Source organism: Streptopelia decaocto (assembly GCF_964273445.1).
Source record: "Streptopelia decaocto genome assembly, chromosome: 19".
In the NCBI taxonomy this organism is placed as follows: Eukaryota; Metazoa; Chordata; class Aves; order Columbiformes; family Columbidae; genus Streptopelia; species Streptopelia decaocto.
Window position 1 is genome coordinate 4,107,662 of NC_138674.1, and position 18,237 is coordinate 4,125,898.

The window sequence follows — 18,237 nt, forward strand, 5'->3', positions numbered from 1 at the left end:
TATACACACATATTTTGGGTAACAGATCATCAGTTTCCAGTTTAATGATCCATTATGCCTTGGCCAGTCAGACTGAAATTACAGTTGTATTATCTAGTTTTATCCACCATTTCACTAGTCATTTGTTTCACCACTATGTCAGTAATAAGGAATTTTCCTCATTACAGCTGAGTACTGTGCTCTGAACCACGGCACACATGCTGGGGCCTGAAAGAGCTGCTGCCAAACACCACCCACCCCTGCTTAGCCCTTCCTTTCTTTCCTCCCCTTCTTCTTTCCTTCCTTCTCTTTCCTTCCTTACATTCTTCTTCCCTTCCTTCCTTCTTTCCATTCTTCCTTTCTTCTTTCCTTCCATCCTTCTTTCCACTCTTCCATCCTTCTTTCCACTCTTCCATCCTTCTTTCCTTCCATCCTTCTTTCCAGTCTTCCTTCCTTCTTTCCTTCCATCCTTCTTTCCACTCTTCCTTCCTTCTTTCCTTCCATTCTTCTTTCCACTCTTCCTTCCTTCTTTCCTTCCATTCTTCTTTCCACTCTTCCTTCCTTCTTTCCTTCCATTCTTCTTTCCATTCTTCCTTCCTTCTTTCCTTCCATTCTTCTTTCCATTCTTCCTTCCTTCTTTCCTTCCATTCTTCTTTCCATTCTTCCTTCCTTCTTTCCTTCCATCCTTCTTTCCATTCTTCCTTCCTTCTTTCCTTCCATCCTTCTTTCCATTCTTCCTTCCTTCTTTCCTTCCATTCTTCTTTCCATTCTTCCTTCCTTCTTTCCTTCCATTCTTCTTTCCATTCTTCCTTCCTTCTTTCCTTCCATTCTTCTTTCCTTCTCCTTACCTTCCTTCCTTCCTTCTCTTTCCTTCCTTCTTTCCATCCATTCTTCTTTCCTTCTCCTTCCTTCCTTCCATTCTTCTTTCCTTCCATTCTTCTTTCCTTCTCCTTCCTTCCTTCTTCCCTTTCCTTCCTTCCCTTTCCTTCCTTCTTTCTTTCAGAATTCTGCACTGATGCCATTGAATCTCGGGCTCCAGGCCCCCAACCCCGACAAACCAAGCAATTTTCTGGCCAGGGACACCCGTTCCCATTGGGAACCCGGCTACGCTCACCCGTGTTAAACGAGCCACGCGTAGAACGGGTGTCAGAACACGGCAAGACCTGCGAGCAAGTGGTGAAGCCCTGTGAAATACTGGAAGCAGCATCCTATAATCCCGCTCGCAGTTCTAATGCTCCGCACGGCAGCTTCGTGCTCCTGACTGCCCCCAACACCCTGTTCCAAACTGGGGAACAGGAGCTGGAGAGCTGGGGTTTATCTCAAGGAAGAGCCGACGGAGGGATCAGAGTGGGATGAAACCGGAGCGTAAAGCTCTGTTCCCTCGGTCCTGACCTGAGTTCACACCGCAGCAAAATAAAGACGAGCACCCTGGGGTAGGGAAATACAACAAAAGCACACAGGGCATTAGAAATAAAACGCAATAACAATGCGCTACTTGCTCGCATTTAAAAGGGCCAAACGCAGTGTATTCCTTGCCCAGTTCACACGCAGAAGTGACATTTTTAGCCTGTAATGTGTAGTAAAATTACTCCAGCTGTAGCCTTTTTGGTACGTCACCCCGGGCAATAGGCTCGGATCGCATCATTATATCCCAGCAGGTACAAAGCGTCGGCAGCGTAACAGAAACTCTCCGCTCTAATTACAGGTGGGGGGGATCAAATCTCTGCCCAGGCAGCTGATTCCTGTGCTGTTAAATCAGATGAAGAGCAGCACAGGAATTATTTCACTCCCTCTCCCTTTCCACACATTCCACAAACGAGCAGGTAGGAAAACCAGGTTGGGATTAAGCATGTACCCACCAACTCTGCACGTCCTGACGATTTCAATCTTGGCATTGGTATATTTACATGTTCACACTGTTACGGAGAAGTATTTTTACAAACGTTCAGCATTTTGGCCAATTTTCTTTCACCTGCGTGGCTCTTCCACACATTTTGAACAATTTTCTGAAGATTTTCCATATCCCCGTTGCAATGCGGCACTGAGACGCGCGGTGGCTGTAAAGTAGGTCACCGTCAGCACCGACCCCTTAAGAGAATTAATAATTCTTCCTGCTTGATTACTGCGAGGCTTTTAACCAACTCATTGTGGATTTTGCATTTCACATCAAACACTGTGCAGTGTACTAGGAGATAAACTCTTTTGGGTTTTTTTCCTATGATCAAAGGTATTAAAGAAGCAAATTTCAAGTCCTCCGTTCCATTTTCTTCATTCCTTATAGGGTTTTCTCCCCATAAATAACTGAATTTGATACAATAGTGTAAACGAACGCTTGAAAATAAATCAGTCTGTTCAGGAGCTGCTCAAAGTGACCGAGGCCTCTACAGTCCACTCTTTTACAAGTAAATATCTTTCTTTCTATTCAATTTGAACAAGAGCTGTTGATCTGCTTCTAGGAAAATCTCAAAGAGCCAACAGAGTGATGAAAGATGCCAAACTAAAGAGGCTGCTTCTCAAAAGGCTACACATGTGTGTTTAATACCGAGGGACCCCAATAAAAAGATATATCCATAGGCAAAAATCACAGAATCCCAGAAGGGGTTGGCAGGGGCCTGGAAAGCTCATCCAGTGCAATCCCCCCATGGAGCAGGAACACCCAGATGAGGTTACACAGGAAGGTGTCCAGGCGGGTTGGAATGTCTGCAGAGAAGGAGACTCCACAACCTCCCTGGGCAGCCTGGGCCAGGCTCTGCCACCCTCACCAGGAACAAGTTTCTTCTCAAATTTAGGTGGAACCTCCTGTGTTCCAGTTTGCACCCATTGCCCCTTGTCCTGTCACTGGTTGTCACTGAGAAGAGCCTGGCTCCATCCTCCTGACACTCCCCCTTTCCATATTGATCCCCATGAATGAGTCCCCCCTCAGTGTCCTCTTGTCCAGCTCCAGAGCCCCAGCTCCCTCAGCCTTTCCTCACACGGGAGATGCTCCACTCCCTTCAGCATCTTGGTGGCTGCGCTGGACTCTCTGCAGCAGTTCCCTGTCCTGCTGGAACTGAGGGGCCACAACTGGACACAAGATTCCAGGTGTGGTCTCCCAGGGGCAGAGCAGAGGGGCAGGAGAACCTCTCTGACCTACTGACCACCCCCTTCTAACCCACCCCAGGTACCATTGGCTTCCTGGCCACAAGGGCCCAGTGCTGGCTGGCTCATGGTCACCCTGCTGTCCCCAGGACCCCCAGGTCCCTTTCCCCTACGCTGCTCTCTAATAGGTCATTCCCCAACTTATACTGGAACCTGGGGTTGTTCCTAACCGTATCAGAACCAGAAAGGTTGGATCATGCAGGGAAATCAAGGGTTGTATTAACACGAGAGGGTGATAGGGTGGGCAGAGCGACAAGGGGAAACTAAAGGGGAATGAAATGGAAGAATATTTTGAATAGATGTATTGAAATATATTTTTAAAAGGGCCAGGCAGAAGGAGGAGCAGCAGTAAGGAATTAGAGGAGTGTTCTCTGCAAGAACAGACGGAGGGATGAGGAGCAGTGAGCAGGACTGCATGGCTGGCACCCCGATGAGCTTTCAAGGTCCCTTCCAACCCCTGATATTCTGTGATTCTGCAATAGCGATCTGATACCTGGCTTGGCCTTTACCCAGTTTGGTATGCCCGGCAAACAGACAACAAGTAGTTGGGATCTAGTACCAAGTGCCTTTTGTTTGCACAAACTGAGTTTGCGTTCCGTCTGTGAGAACGAAAAGTACTTTGGTGTTGGTTAGTTGTTGGTTTTTATTCAAGTTCTGCTGCCCAAAATAAAACAAAACAGGGCCAAACCGTGCTGAAAGTTAAAATGCTGCTTTCCAGCCAAACTGGGATAATATCCATTTCCATGGACTTCTTTGACGAGGCATTTTCTCAGCCACCTTCCTCAAGCACAGCCCTGGTTGAAATTCAGTAGGGAGATTACTTATCCTTTGGAAGGATTAGAGGAATTGAAGAGTAACTGCCATTCAATAATCCTGTGTAAGTATCTAATCAACCATAATGTAATTACCAGAAAGTTTGAAAAGGTCAAAAAGGCCTTAGTGTGATGTTACTTGAACAAGAGGAGGTTCCTCCTCCGCTTGGGCAACACCTCTAAAAAAAGAAGTAAAGGAGAAACAGAATGTAATACGCTTTTCATACTCCATCGCTATTCATTAAAAACCCCAGAAATACACAGAGTTCAGTGAACGCAACGGTGTACTCGCACTTATTTTCATTTTCCTATAGAAATCAGCTGCCGACACACAAATACCTGCTGGAAAAGAGCAAACGCGGCCTGGTCTGCGGGTCCTGCATGAGCCGCGGCCCTTTCAAGTGCATCTTGACATGAAATATCACCCACGATACTGAGCATGGAACACAACAGACCGCGGTTTATAGACCCTCTGTATTAGTTAAAGCAATATAGAGATGCTAAGAAATATCTAAACGCTCTTTCCTCAAGGTATTTCAAACCACCATCAAGACCAGAGTGAAAAGCCAACTAGGCCTCTAGTTACTGCCAACTGAACCTAAACAGCTTTTCATTTTTAAGTCACGCTCTACTCATGACTATTTTTTAATCACAGAATGGTTGGGGTTAATATAACAATATTGCTGTTAATATAACAATGTTGTTCATATAACAACTGAAACCACTGAGGGCAAAAAGAGACATGAAAGTACATTATGAGTTTTATCAACAATGTTCCCCTTCCATTTCTCTCTCAGGTTCAATGTGATTTAGGATGAGTTTCCACAAAAATATCCTTTAGAAAGCTCGAGTCCTTCCGCAATCCCCTTCTCTAGGCCTTGCGATAGCAGAAATAACTCTCCAAAGATCACCAGAAATGGCTCTCCCAGTCAGAACTGCGGCGTTTTTAACGTGTTAACCAGCAGATGTTACAGCGATTGAAGAGATGAGGCATTACCATTTAATAAGAGTTTCAAAGCTTCCGTATCGTGTTTCTTCAACTGGAAGAACAGCTTCTTAATAGAAAAAGATCCCCCCATGCTGTCCCACCTCTTTTCCCAGGTGGAAATGAGGGGAGAGAAAGGGGACAAGGCTCCCAAAAGAGACCTCAGCTGCATTTACTCCTTTTTTCCAGAGGACATTACAACCTTTTACTATCCAGCATGGTACGAATTCTCCCTAATTCTTCTTTTAACAGTAGTTTGTGCTCTGTAACAGTTATTAATTTGCCTTTAGAGAGTCGTTCTTGATTATATTCAGAGTTGAAAACCCGGAGGGTTTCTTCCTATTTAAGAAGTTTCAAAACTTATGAAACCACGAGCAGGTTAAGAGGAAAAAAGCACGGCCTGAATTTAAGACCAAAGAATCTCAACTGACCGCTTTGGGGAAAAACCTTAAAATACTAAAAGAATAAACTTACCAAAGAAATGAAAGGTACAGAATCGCAGACAAGTCAAGCACAGTTACCACAACAAGAACAAAAAGCCCCATGTCTTCGGCATGGTCAACAGAAAATTAATGCCCCAGAAATCACAGAGTCACAGGATCGACTGGGTTGGAAAAGCCCTCAGAGATCATCCAGTCCAACCCTTGGTCCAACTCCAGTCCGTTTACTAGATCATGGCACTAAGTGCCATGTCCAATCTCAGTTTAAAAACCTCCAGGCCGGTGAGTCCAGCACCTCCCTGAGCAGCCATTCCAATCCTGACCACTCTCTCTGCACAGAATTGCTTTCTAATCTCCAGCCTCAATTTCCCCTGGCAGAGTTGAAGCCCATGGCCCCTTGTCCTATTGCTGATGCCTGGGAGAAGAGCCCAATCCCCCCCTGGCTAGAACTGCCCTTCAGGTAGTTCTAGAGAGTGCTGAGCTCAGCTCTGAGCCTCCTCTTCTCCAGACTAAACAAGCCCAGCTCCCTCAGCCTCTCCCCATAGGGCTTGTGTTCCAGTCCCTTCCCCAGTCTTGTTGCTCTTCTCTGGACCCGCTCCAGCACTTCAATCTCTTTCCTGAGCTGAGGGGCCCAGAACTGAACACAATACTCCAGGTGTGGTCTCCCCAATGCAGAGTACAGGGGGAGGATCACTGCCCTTGGCCTGCTGACCATGCTAGTTTGGATATAGGACAGGACACCATTGGCCTTCTTGGCCACCTGGGCAAATAACAGTGAAAAGTTTGATACTTCCGAAGGGATGGACAAAAATCAGTGTGTTGCAGCACTCAGTTACCTTCTTGAACAGGCGGCCCGAGTCCTCGCTGACCTGGACGAAGCGTGGGATGATGTTGTTGAGATAGATGTCGCTCAGAGTGGTGTGGTCCCGGCTCTCCCGCTTCACCTGGTTGAGCAGGAGGTTCCAGCAGTTGACGGGTGAGAGCACGTTCTGATCCTTCCTGCAAAAGACACAAAATAGAGATGAGCATTGGATGGAGCTTGACAAAATGATTCTGTTTGTGATGTTCTATATAAATGCTCGAAACCACGAGGCGTGTGGATTTGCTGAGGGAGAGGAGGGCGGAGGAAGGCTTGAAAATGGCTGTGGCACATACAGAAAATACACCCTCAATTACAAAATTACAAATGCAAGCTACAGTATGCAAAACGCTCTGATTTTGTTCTTTCGAATCCAAGATTTTGTGCATAAATCACAGCACCCAAGGGAGTTCAATGGCTCTGGCGTCTCACAATAGGTTTCCCCAGCATTTGTGACTTGGCCACAAGAAAGAGATTCCAAGCATCCAGTTCGCTAAGCAGCATCTGCAAAGATAACAAAATGTTTCACGCACAGAACGAATTATGTGCAAGCACCTCTACCTGTCCTGAGTAAAAGAGAAAGCAACCTGGAATATTGTGTGAGCAGGAACACCCAGATGAGGTTACACAGGAAGGTGTCCAGGCGGGTTGGAATGTCTGCAGAGGAGGAGACTCCACAACCCCCCTGGGCAGCCTGGGCCAGGCTCTGCCACCCCCACCCCCAACAAGTTGCTTCTGATCTTTAAGTGGAACCTCCTGTGTTCCAGTTTGAACCCATTGCCCCTTGTCCTATCACTGGTTGTCACCAAGAAGAGCCTGGCTCCATCCTCCTGACACTCCCCCTTTAGATACCTGTAAACATGAATGAGTCCCCCCTCAGTGTCCTCTTGTCCAGCTCCAGAGCCCCAGCTCCCTCAGCCTTTCCTCACACGGGAGATGCTCCACTCCCTGCAGCATCTTGGTGGCTGCGCTGGACTCTCTCCAGCAGTTCCCTGTCCTGCTGGAACTGAGGGGCCACAACTGGACACAAGATTCCAGGTGTGGTCTCCCCAGGGCAGAGCAGAGGGGCAGGAGAACCTCTCTGACCTACTGACCACCCCCTTCTAACCCACCCCAGGTCCCATTGGCTTCCTGGCCACAAGGGCCCAGTGCTGGCTCATGGTCACCCTGCTGCCCCCAGGACCCCCAGGTCCCTTTCCCATTTCACCATTGCTGGACAGGAGAAATTGGGGTCAATGGTTCTAAAGCCAATAGAGTCACAAGAAATTCCCGATGGAATTCAGGGTTTGGAGAGTTATGATGATGTTCCAGAATGTAATGCCATGACTATATTTGAATAAGTGTTGTGTTTCTTTTTGTTCAAGAATAAATGTAGATTGTTGTTCATGGAAAAATAAGGCATCCCCAGGAAAAAAGCCCTAATGCATCTTTTGGAGGAAAATTAATATAAGACCCTGTCTTATTTTCGGGCGAACTGGGTAGCTGGCCATGGATGTCCCCACTCAGTCCAACATCACCTGGGGCAGTTTGGAAGAGCCGCGAGCGACATGGACCAGGGGTTACGACTACGGCCAAGACACCGGGAAGCAGCACGAGGGCCTCGCTTTCCAAAGAAAATTAAATCAAACGGCAACCAGGAGAGATGCAACAGTTCACTGGACAATCCCCAGCTGTCCCGGCTGCCCCACCACAACCCCCCGAGCTATTTGGAGGCGCCGCATAGCACAAATACCACCAGCCCGTGAACAGCCTCGGCGAGCGAAGCCGCTGGTGTCTAATGGCGCCAGATGGGTTGTTGACACACTCCGTGTGGTTACACATGAAAGGGGGGGAATAAAAAACCATCACAACCCCACGTGCTTCCAAACCCGCCAGCGGGACCGTCACCCTGCGCTCGACCGTAGGGGTTTTGCGTTTAAATTCCTTTAATTTCTTGGCATCCGCTGGCTTCCCTAACCCCCTCGGTACCTTGTGCAAACGCTCTCGCTTCTGTATGGGTTCAATGTTTTCACGGCAAGGTTTTGAGAGGAAGCGAGACAAAAAGCTCTCCATTATTTGCTAGCGACAATTCTCCTAGCGCTGGCAAAAAGAGAGATAAAAGCAAGCCTTAAGACAGAAATTAAAGAGAAAAGAGGGCACTACTTGCTTCCAACCTTCCAAGTAGCCTTTAGAACTACACATATTTAACTGTTAAAGCGCCTCTAAAAACGCAGCATTTTCTGGGGTGGAACACGGCAACAGTTTTCCCAACACGGAGCAGAAGTTGTACAACTGTTTACAACAGGCCCTTTTCCATCATAACCACAAGCAGATGGCAGGGAAGCAAATTGCGATTTTCATTAACCATTTCTGCTCTCCAAGGGGCTGGTGAATACATCCCGCTCCAGTTTCGCGTCACCATGCGAGAAGGGATGAAAAAGGGAATTAAAACACGCAATAGGGACCAGTGGGTATAACGAAGAGTGAGCTGGATTTCCACAGATTCTGCAGAACGAGCAGACTCACTATTCAACCCTTAATAAGTAAAACTGATGAGATCAACCCCCAAAAACTTTTGGATCTGGATATGAACTTCCCCAAAGTGCTGGTGATTTCACATTCCCAACAACTGTTTAACTCAAACTCCTCCCGCGAGGAGAAGAAGAAGAAGATGCCAAGATTCAGGTTTATTTCAAGCACTATTTATACTCGTTTAAAGATCGTGTGATGATAACGAACCTGGAGAGTTTATTTAGGTTAAGCCTAAATTACAGCAGATCACAGCGACTGGGCTGCTCGGGAGCAGGAAGGGGAAGTTGTGCACAGATTTTTTAGGAACCACAAAGTATGAAGCTCTGCGGTTTCTTGGGTGTTATCTTGATCGGGTCCTGCGCAACTTCCACTTCAAAGCTTTCAGTCAGTCTCAAAAGATCAGAAGGGAAGATTGAGTCCTCCTTCTTAATTAAATTACTCATTCATACAAGGAACTCGCCCACAATCCAAGATTTATCTGCTTTAAGTCAAGCGGGAGAGAGCGACAAAGGCTGGGGACACTCGGGTGGGCACTGAGGGGAACCCCATCTGGAGCAAGACAGAAAAATGGCTTAAATAACAACCTCCTCGCCCCACATCAGAATGAAAATAAAATAAACCACACCCACAAACCAGAATAGGAATATTTGGTTTCCATATGGGACACGAGATGAAGGAACGAGTCAGATGAGGATGAAAATATGACTTAGCTAGAAAGACAGAAACATTTAAATCAACACATCCCATCATTTGTGTGAACAGAAAACTTCTCCAACCATCCTTGCTGCAAACTGTGGCTTTTAAAGCAACTGTCCTGGTGGTAAATGCAAAACTGAAGTTTCCTGTTCCCCCGCAAATATTCGGGATGTTTTCTAGAGGTTTGCAACAGCCATTTCCACACCTGGTATATCCCAAAATAGTGCTTGAGATCCGACATTTTCAGACCTGTGCAATTGTCAGGTCCACCCTGTGAACCACCAGCGCTCGACCAAGGGCTGGAGCATGTGTAGAATCATTTCTGCGTCAAATTTTTCAAACCTGTTTGAATTTTGTGATCTGTAAGAGCAGCCACCGTCACCCCAGCCGTGCAGTGTGGTATTTGCGCTGCTGATATCATCCAAACAGAAACAAAGAGCCGGCCAAGGGTTTTACATCCATTTTTGCTGGTGATGTATCCTCAGCTCTGGCTTCAGTGAGGTCACTGAATAAATGAAGGAAAAAAAGAAACTTTCCAAATGTTGTTATTTGAAAGAGAAAATACTGTTCAGGACTCGGCTCCATCAAAGAGAACCACAGGCCAAAATACCCTATGATAATATTTATCAATTAAAAGAACAAGAGTAATGCAACCGACACAAGTGCTTTTGCTGACACGTCTCTCACAGCCTGGACCATCTCACCTTCAAAGAAATCATCTCACTGTTTAGAAAACAAAAGCTGAATTTCTCTGCAAGCTGCTCATTCCCGTAAGCGTTCGATTTCCCCTTCAAGTCGTCCTGACGCTGCTCAGCGTTCAGCATCAATCCGGAGAATTACAAGCACGGACACCACGCTGCCCTTCGCTTCCCAGAGATCCCAGCTATGAACAGCTGGTGTTTACAAGGGCTCAGCCTGGCGGTTGCCAGAACGATTCTGCAGCTTGTCCTGCTCGGCGAAGGCTGCCAGGGAGCGTCTGAGCCTCACGCTGGGATCCCCTGCACATCCAGCTCTCCAGCTGACAAACGCTACTCCGCGTCCTGCTTCCAAAGATGATTCTGATTTCAAACACGGCCTTAAAATAGCGCTGGCTTTTCATTCTTTTTCTTCTTCTTTTTTTTTTTTCTTTCCAATTTCTCCCGTGAAAGGAACCACTCCAAGTTTTTCTGTTCTAAGCGATTATTTGAATAGGCAAACGCCTTCAGGACAAAACTCACATGCAGTAAGAGAACCGGAGTCGAATGTCCCTGGGTTTCATGTGTGCAGGACAGAGCCTTCCTCTGGGGATGAGGATGGAAGGTGATTTTACCACACTTGTGACCAACGAGCTCTCCTAAACATAGGAATTATAAGACTTGGGCTGTGAAATGTATTTTCCCCCCCCAGTCCTTACATCATGCACTGAAGAAGCCTTACCAAAGATACACATTCAATATTATTCTCTTTAATAGCCTGTCCTAATCGAAAAAAACACCTTTTCAAAGAGAACAGGCAAAGCGAGGTCTAACAGTCACAGCAGAGCAGTTAACAGCAAGCAAAACCTGGGATACATCCAACTGTCACCGACTCGTATGTCACCTTGGCTAAACCAATCTGTTCCCCTTCTTCAGAGATGCAAAACAAGAATAACACACACCTACCTCTGTGGATCGTTTGAAGATGCTCCGGTGACGCTGGTTTCAAACCAGCGATGTGCGAGCACCTTGTGGTCCATCCCCAGCTACACACACTTTGCTGGCGAGACCCAACCGCCTACATTTCCAAAACCCTATGGCAAATGGAACCATCTGACCAGCTCAAACACCACCACAGCTCAAAAATTAAACCACCTTTTTTAGAAACACAACCCGGCGTGTCGCTCTTTCCTTTTACCAGCTTGGAGATGGACGGTGAAGGAAGCCACACAATCCAATTTCAAGGGTCAGAGCGAAGCCTCCTGCCCTTGACAACATTCCCCTAAATGAACACATTGGGAGCAGGCGGGCAATTACACGATGGCTATTGAGTATGAAAGCACATGCAAATTACAGGGTTGCTGCCTGACAGATTTCCTCCTTGACAACGTGTTATGAGATCTAAAAGCAGCAAGTGACATGGGAAGCAGTCACTGAATGATATGGTGCCTTCCGACATAATTATCATGTTATCGGAAGAATATGTTATTACTGTATATTTATAGGGTCAGAACCAGGCAATTACAGAGCAGCCGCCCGGCTGCGCTCGTCTCCAAGTCGTGTAATCCCGGCGCCTTCGGAGGAGGGATCTGAGGGTTGGCTTTGATCAAATCGCCTTTTGGGGATTTCCAAATGACATTACAGCTTTGGTGGCTCCAGAAAAGACACCAGCCAAGTTACAGCGTTCAGACAGAGCAAGGTTGGGGAGAGGTAACTATAACTGGAATCGCTTCCTCAATGAGCAGCATCAACCCTTCTCTGCAAAGGGAAGTGAAGCGGATGCTCAGCACCAGGTTTCAGGGTATGTCAGGCAATGTCCCGGGGCTTGGTCAGAAAAGCACAGCCATTTAATTCAGATATTTAAGTGAAAACTTTATGTGCCGATAAAAATCACCTGTCCCATTGAGGCACTGCTCAATAGCTACGATATTTCACACATACAGAATGTCAGGGGTTGGAAGGGCCCTGGAAAGCTCATCCAGTGCAATCCCCCCATGGAGCAGGAACACCCAGCTGAGGTTACACAGGAAGGTGTCCAGGCGGGTTGGAATGTCTGCACAGAAGGAGACTCCACAACCCCCCTGGGCAGCCTGGGCCAGGCTCTGCCACCCTCACCGGGAACAAGTTTCTTCTCATAGTTAAGTGGAACCTCCTGTGTTCCAGTTTGCACCCACTACCCCTTGTCCTATCATTGGCTGTCACCGAGAAGAGCCTGGCTCCATCCTCCTGACACTCCCCCTTTCCATACTGATCCCCAGCAATGAGTACCCCCTCAGTCTCCTCTTGTCCAGCTCCAGAGCCCCAGCTCCCTCAGCCTTTCCTCACACGGGAGATGCTCCACTCCCTCCAGCATCTTGGTGGCTGCGCTGGACTCTCTGCAGCAGTTCCCTGTCCTGCTGGAACTGAGGGGCCACAACTGGACACAAGATTCCAGGTGTGGTCTCCCCAGGGCAGAGCAGAGGGGCAGGAGAACCTCTCTGACCTACTGACCCCCCCCTTCTAACCCACCCCAGGTCCCATTGGCTTCCTGGCCACAAGGGCCCAGTGCTGGCTCATGGTCACCCTGCTGTCCCCAGGACCCCCAGGTCCCTTTCCCCTACGCTGCTCTCTAATAGGTCATTCCCCAACTTATACTGGAACCTGGGGTTGTTCCTACCCAGATACAAGACTCTACACTTGCCCTTGTTATATATATTAAATTCTTCCCCACCCAGCTCTCCAGTCTGTCCAGGTCTCTGATGGCAGCACAGCCTGCTGGTGTGTCAGTTTTGTCCAGGTGCAACTTTATAAAGCCTCAAGTACAAAATAACAACACCTACATTCACTACATCAGCTCTTTGCGCGTTCCTAACCTTGCGACCGCAGGAAAAACAAAAAAAAATAAAGGGCAAAACCAAAAAGGTCAATACTTTACTTGAATTGCTGGTCTTTGGTGCTCCTAGTTTTAGCCAGGAATCTCTCAGCCAACTTCTCCAAATTCCTCGAGTAATCCATCTCAATCTCTGCCTTCTTGCGGAAGAAATCCTGCAGGTCCTGCAGCAACTGGACGCGGAGCTCGCACTGCTGGTCAAGGCATTTCAGCTGCTCTACCAACTGCGCACGGATCTCTGCAACAAAGAAAAGCACCGCAGATCAAACAAAATCCCCATCAAAATTCTCCAGTGAAATACAGCTTAAAATACATTCCCTCATTTATAATACGGCAACAAAGCTTCGTTATGATTAACTGTAGCTGCGGAGAGAAAACGATGGTGCTTGTGCAGGAAAAAACACCCGAGACCCCGCGATCCGGCGCCGAGATTTCCAAGCGAAGCTTTACCGCTGAACAGTGCGTCCGTTATGGGCGTCAAGCGCGTTTTTGGGTCAAAAAGAAGCGGCCACTACCTAAAATGTACTGAACCTCCGTCTGGAAAAAGGACCGAATGCTGCAATACCCCACAGCAGCTCAGAAAATCACCTGGAGGCATTTCTATCAAATTCCTTCGCAGGCTCCTCCAGATGCAGAAACAAGATATTGTACGCGCTGGGGCACCCCCAAAGGCACCAAATTGGGATTATTCAGTTAGTCCCCGATTCGCCGGCTGTGCAGCCCTCATTATAAACCAAGCCATCGGAACAGATAACGAGAGGCAACAGGACAGCAACTCCCATCAGGGAATGACCTCCAGAAAGGCTGGTTTGCCTTTTAAAATACCTGCAAGTAACATATCTACATCAAAAGGAGCCATAAAGCAGACAGATATAGGTGTTGTTATTATTATTATGATGCATAACGGTGACTGAAGATATCTATTTTCAAGCATTTTATAAATACGAAATCTTCTCGCATTAGCCCTTTAAGCCAGAGCCATGTTCACCTTATCTTACTGTTTCTGAATTGGAGGGACAGAGCGGTGAAATGTCAAACAGGGCAGGAAAATACAGCAGAAATGAACCAATCGGTCTAAAACCACAGAAATATTCAGCGATGCAGCGAGTAAAGGTTATTTGGCTTTTACACGGGCAATAAACTCCACGTGGAAACAATAAAATACGCGCTTTCATCTAAGGATCTTTGAGCACTCGAACTCTAGAGGTGCCTACTATTGCTTGGCTGTTTTTGCTGCTCTTCCCACAGGTTTTCCGAGACAAATTCACAAGGAGTAATAAAATAAGGAACATTCAGGTCTCCGGCTTTGTTCATGTCTATGCACTGCACCCGCAATTTCGTCACTGCAACAGAAGATGGGTGAAAAGATCATTTCCCAAACGCAATTTGTTTTTAATCAACTACAGCACTGATAATTCCGGGGATTGTAACTCGGTCTCCTCAGCACCATCTGCAGCTGCGAGCGCTTCACTCTTGCCGCGTTTCGCATTGTGTTCACATCTGCGAGAACAGTTTCAGGGCTCCAGGATTCACACGTATCTTTATTTTAGGGAAACCCAAACCAAGTGTATACAAAGGCAGCTCCCAGGTAGGTTTACCCCCCCAAAATACTAAAATTTTGCAAAAATGTGGGCGTTTCAAGCTTGAAGATGAGCTTGATTAGCACAGGGAGGTGCGAGCAGCGTCAGGTAAAACCTGAGCATCGCGTTCCTGGCTGGTCTGTCTTTGTTGGTGCTCAGTTCCAGCTAGCAAAAGTATTTCAGGATTAGCAGGGGCACGGGGAACAAACAAACACTCAGATACATCAGATCTGCTGACGCTTATTTCAAATTTGCTGCTTGACGCTCACCATATGCAATCCACATCTCCTCCCTTCAGTTAAAAAACTACCGATGGATTTGCAAAGTTTGCGGTGGGTTTAGTCCCGTGCGATGCAAACCCGACAGCCCCGCTCCACCTTTGTCGTTATGATTCCTATAACAAACAGATAATCGTACCAGAAAGCACATTACCGTGGGGTTTCCTCGCTGCAATGACTCTGTTTTTAACCCAACGGTCTGGCATTCAAGAAAGAACGTCCTTCGAGGCAAAAGCTCTTCCTCCCTTTGCGTCTTCTCCTCCAACACAAGAGATGCTCCCAACTTCGAAACGCCTTTCCAGAAGTCATTGGGTGAATAGGTTCATTGTAATAAACTGTGGCTTGGTGGCTGCACCCAGAAAAAGGCACCACAAGAAGAAAATACCTGAACCAGTCTGGCATTCTCTGCTAAGCAGATAAAGAACGGGGCACAGAGTTCAAATGCGGCAAATATCCTCCTCAAATAGGATGTGTATGTGCATTCATGGGTTGCTTATCTGCACGGTGTTATATTTCAGGAAAAGTGAGTTGTGCTATTAGGATGGATGAACAGTAGGCACCAAGTTTAAAAAGAAGATTGGAATAGGAACAGGAAACAGACGCAGCTCGGACAGGTCGTGGTGTGGCTGCCCACCCCGCATTCAGTGTTTCTTCCTTCCGTGTGCTACGATCGATGGATGTTTTACAAGGGCAACAACCCGGCAAACTCTGAATTTCTCCATCAGTCACATTCTCAACCGAGAAACCAGAAAAAACAGAGACCCAGGAGACCACTTCCAAAAAAAACAGCAGTTCTCAAAGACTAAAAGATCAGCAGAACACGTGGATTTTCGTATTAAAATTACAACCAAGCTCTTGGTTCTCAAGGTGGATCCTTCACGTGCAGCTCTCCTGTTCAACAGCAAGAACAAGGAGCGTTTTCCTTTAGTAAGAAACGTGATATCAGCGCTTTTTCTTTATAAATAACCCCAGTGTGTTCGGGGGGAGCGGCGACAGCTGATGGGCAACAATCCGCGATTCAGCTCCGGGCGCTGGGCTGAACAAGGGCGACCCTGCTCATCAAACACAGCGCACAGGGCTCCGCCGCGGCACAAAAACCAAGAATGCAGGAATTTCCTGAGGCTTACCGGGCTTTCTAGAGTATGAAGTGTCTGCTTGTTTTCCCATTGCTTACACACGCTAAAGGTATTTTATTTTTCCGACGTAGTCCAAGAGCAGAGTCTGAGGTTGCATGTGCTATAGCCACAGGTCACCCCGTTACACGGCACCTTCTAAAGGCTGCGCTCACAACACCCACTTTAATTTTGAATTCACTGCCTTCGCATCTGTTAATTTACACGGGTTATTAGGTTAACAGCCGCTGTAAACACCAAAAGGAATCCTTTCTATTGTATTGCAAGCTCACGTGGCTGAAAAACTACATCATTAAAACATCCCTAGTAGCAACAGAAGAGCTTTCCATCCATTTAAAACAAAGCATTTACTCACTTCCATCACCAGACCGTCAAGTCACCCAGGTCACAGAGAGACATAGAATTGTATAACGCCAGACAGTTGCACAATTTTACTTCTATCCTTTTTGCAACCACCTTTCCCTGTAGCGCTCAGCGGGCACGTCTGGGTTTTAATGACTTCAAATGGTAAGGAAGGATCTTCTACCTTCTGTATTTTAGTCATATTTATCATTCTCAACCTTTGCAATCTATTTGCCTTTTCTCTTTTCTTTTTCAAACGTTGAAGCACATCAAGTATGGATCGGCACAAACGATTACGCATTATCATAAAGGTAATTGTCCTCGAATAAACTGCTGGTATTTAAGCGATGATTCCTCTAATACTTCCAGGGAAAGGTGATCACCAGTAGTTTACATCACAGGCAAGCTAAGAGATACGCTATATATTAACACGCTATATTATAAACTACCCCCATACCTGCTTATATTTGGATGATCTTCATGAATTGATTGTTCCTGCTTGTAAAAGTCTGTTAGTTTAAATTACATGGGTGGCTGTTTACATGAGAATCCCACGGTCCCAAAACGCTCCTACTCTACAATCTTGGGGAGGATGCAGCAGATGAAATTAGTAGGTAATCCTTAAAGACTGATTTTTTCTCTTCTTTTGAGCAGATTATAGGACCTGTGGTGCAATTATGGAGCATTCCTGAACAGCGGTGACTTCTCAAACTACACCAAACAGCAAACGTTTTCTACAAAGCTCCTGGAAAGAATCCGCGCTATCCTAAAACCATCACCCACGTGGACACACACACGTCTGACCGGAGCCGCACCTCGCAGCGTTCGGCTTCTGAAAAGGAACTTACCAAAATGATGGGTTTAGGTTTAAGCATCCTATAAACTGAAGGTGGAATTACAAAACAAAGAGTTTTCTGTACCGATTTGTGCATTCTTTGGTGGTCACGCACCAGGATGGACTCAGCCCAAGCGACCTCCTTGCCCTGTTATCCCTCATACTCTGAGCAACGTGAAGAGCATCTCCCCAGGCTGGGGTTTAACTCTTCCTACCGATGAGCTTTAACTATTTTAACTGGAACACAGTGAACCCCAGGCCTGCAAGAGCACAAAGCACCAGGAGCTGACACAAGCTGCTTTTCGATATCTGGCTGCATCTCCGTGGATCTGCACCGCGGTTTTCTCAAGAGGTTCCCACCCTGTCCTAAAGGCCACGCTGTATAAAGAGATGACAGGCTTGGGAAAGGAGTGGGATGATAAAACCAGAACCACCAACCCGCGGCTCCCGCCCAGAATGAACCGCGATCCGCTCACCCACACGGAGCCGAACTCAGACCCTCCCGTGAACACGCTCAAGACAATGGCACAAATCAGAGCAAAACAGGGTCAAACCACACACGGGAAGGTTGAATCCAGCAGATTCAAACCCTTCAGCTGTCCCTGGCTTGGCAGGACCCCAGCCCAGCACATAAGAAACAATTACGCAGAAGGACTGGAAGTCACCAAGCAGTAAGTTGCACGCACAGCGCTAACATGAGCTCATGGTCAATGGGGCAGAGTCCAGTTGAGGCCAGTGGAGTGCATCAGGGGTCAGTGCTGGGGCCTGTATTATTCAATATATTCAACAACTATTTGGATGAGGGAATAGAGTGACTATCAGCAAGTTTGCTGATGACACAAAACTGGAGGAGTGGCTGACACTGGAAGCTGTGCTGCCATCAGAGACCTGGACAGGCTGGAGAGCTGGGCGGGGAAAATGTAATGAAATAGAACAAGGGCAAGTGTAGAGTCTTGAATGTGGGCAGGAACAACCCCAGGTTCCAGTATAAGTTGGGGAATGACCTATTAGAGAGCAGCGTAGGGGAAAGGGACCTGGGGGTCCTGGGGACAGCAGGGTGACCATGAGCCAGCACTGGGCCCTTGTGGCCAGGAAGGCCAAATCTC

General features: G+C 47.1%; 1 protein-coding gene across 7 annotated transcripts in view; it reads right to left on the bottom strand.

Moving 5' to 3' along the window:
- Positions 1 to 18,237, bottom strand: part of SRGAP2 (SLIT-ROBO Rho GTPase activating protein 2) — a 92,553-nt gene that overhangs the window by 49,443 nt on the left and 24,873 nt on the right. For 6 of the 7 annotated variants that reach the window (XR_014185693.1, XR_014185694.1, XM_082069009.1 and 3 more), the window contains exons 3-4: positions 13,009 to 13,201; positions 6,191 to 6,353 (exon numbers count right to left, since the gene is read on the bottom strand). Coding sequence is in view for 5 of the 7 variants with exons in the window: in XM_082069009.1 (XP_081925135.1) it covers positions 6,191 to 6,353; positions 13,009 to 13,201 (356 nt within the window). In the remaining 2 variants the exon portion in view is untranslated. Of the gene's footprint in view, positions 1 to 6,190; positions 6,354 to 11,060; positions 11,270 to 13,008; positions 13,202 to 18,237 lie in introns of those variants that run through there. The other variant, XM_082069010.1, reaches the window with a different exon arrangement.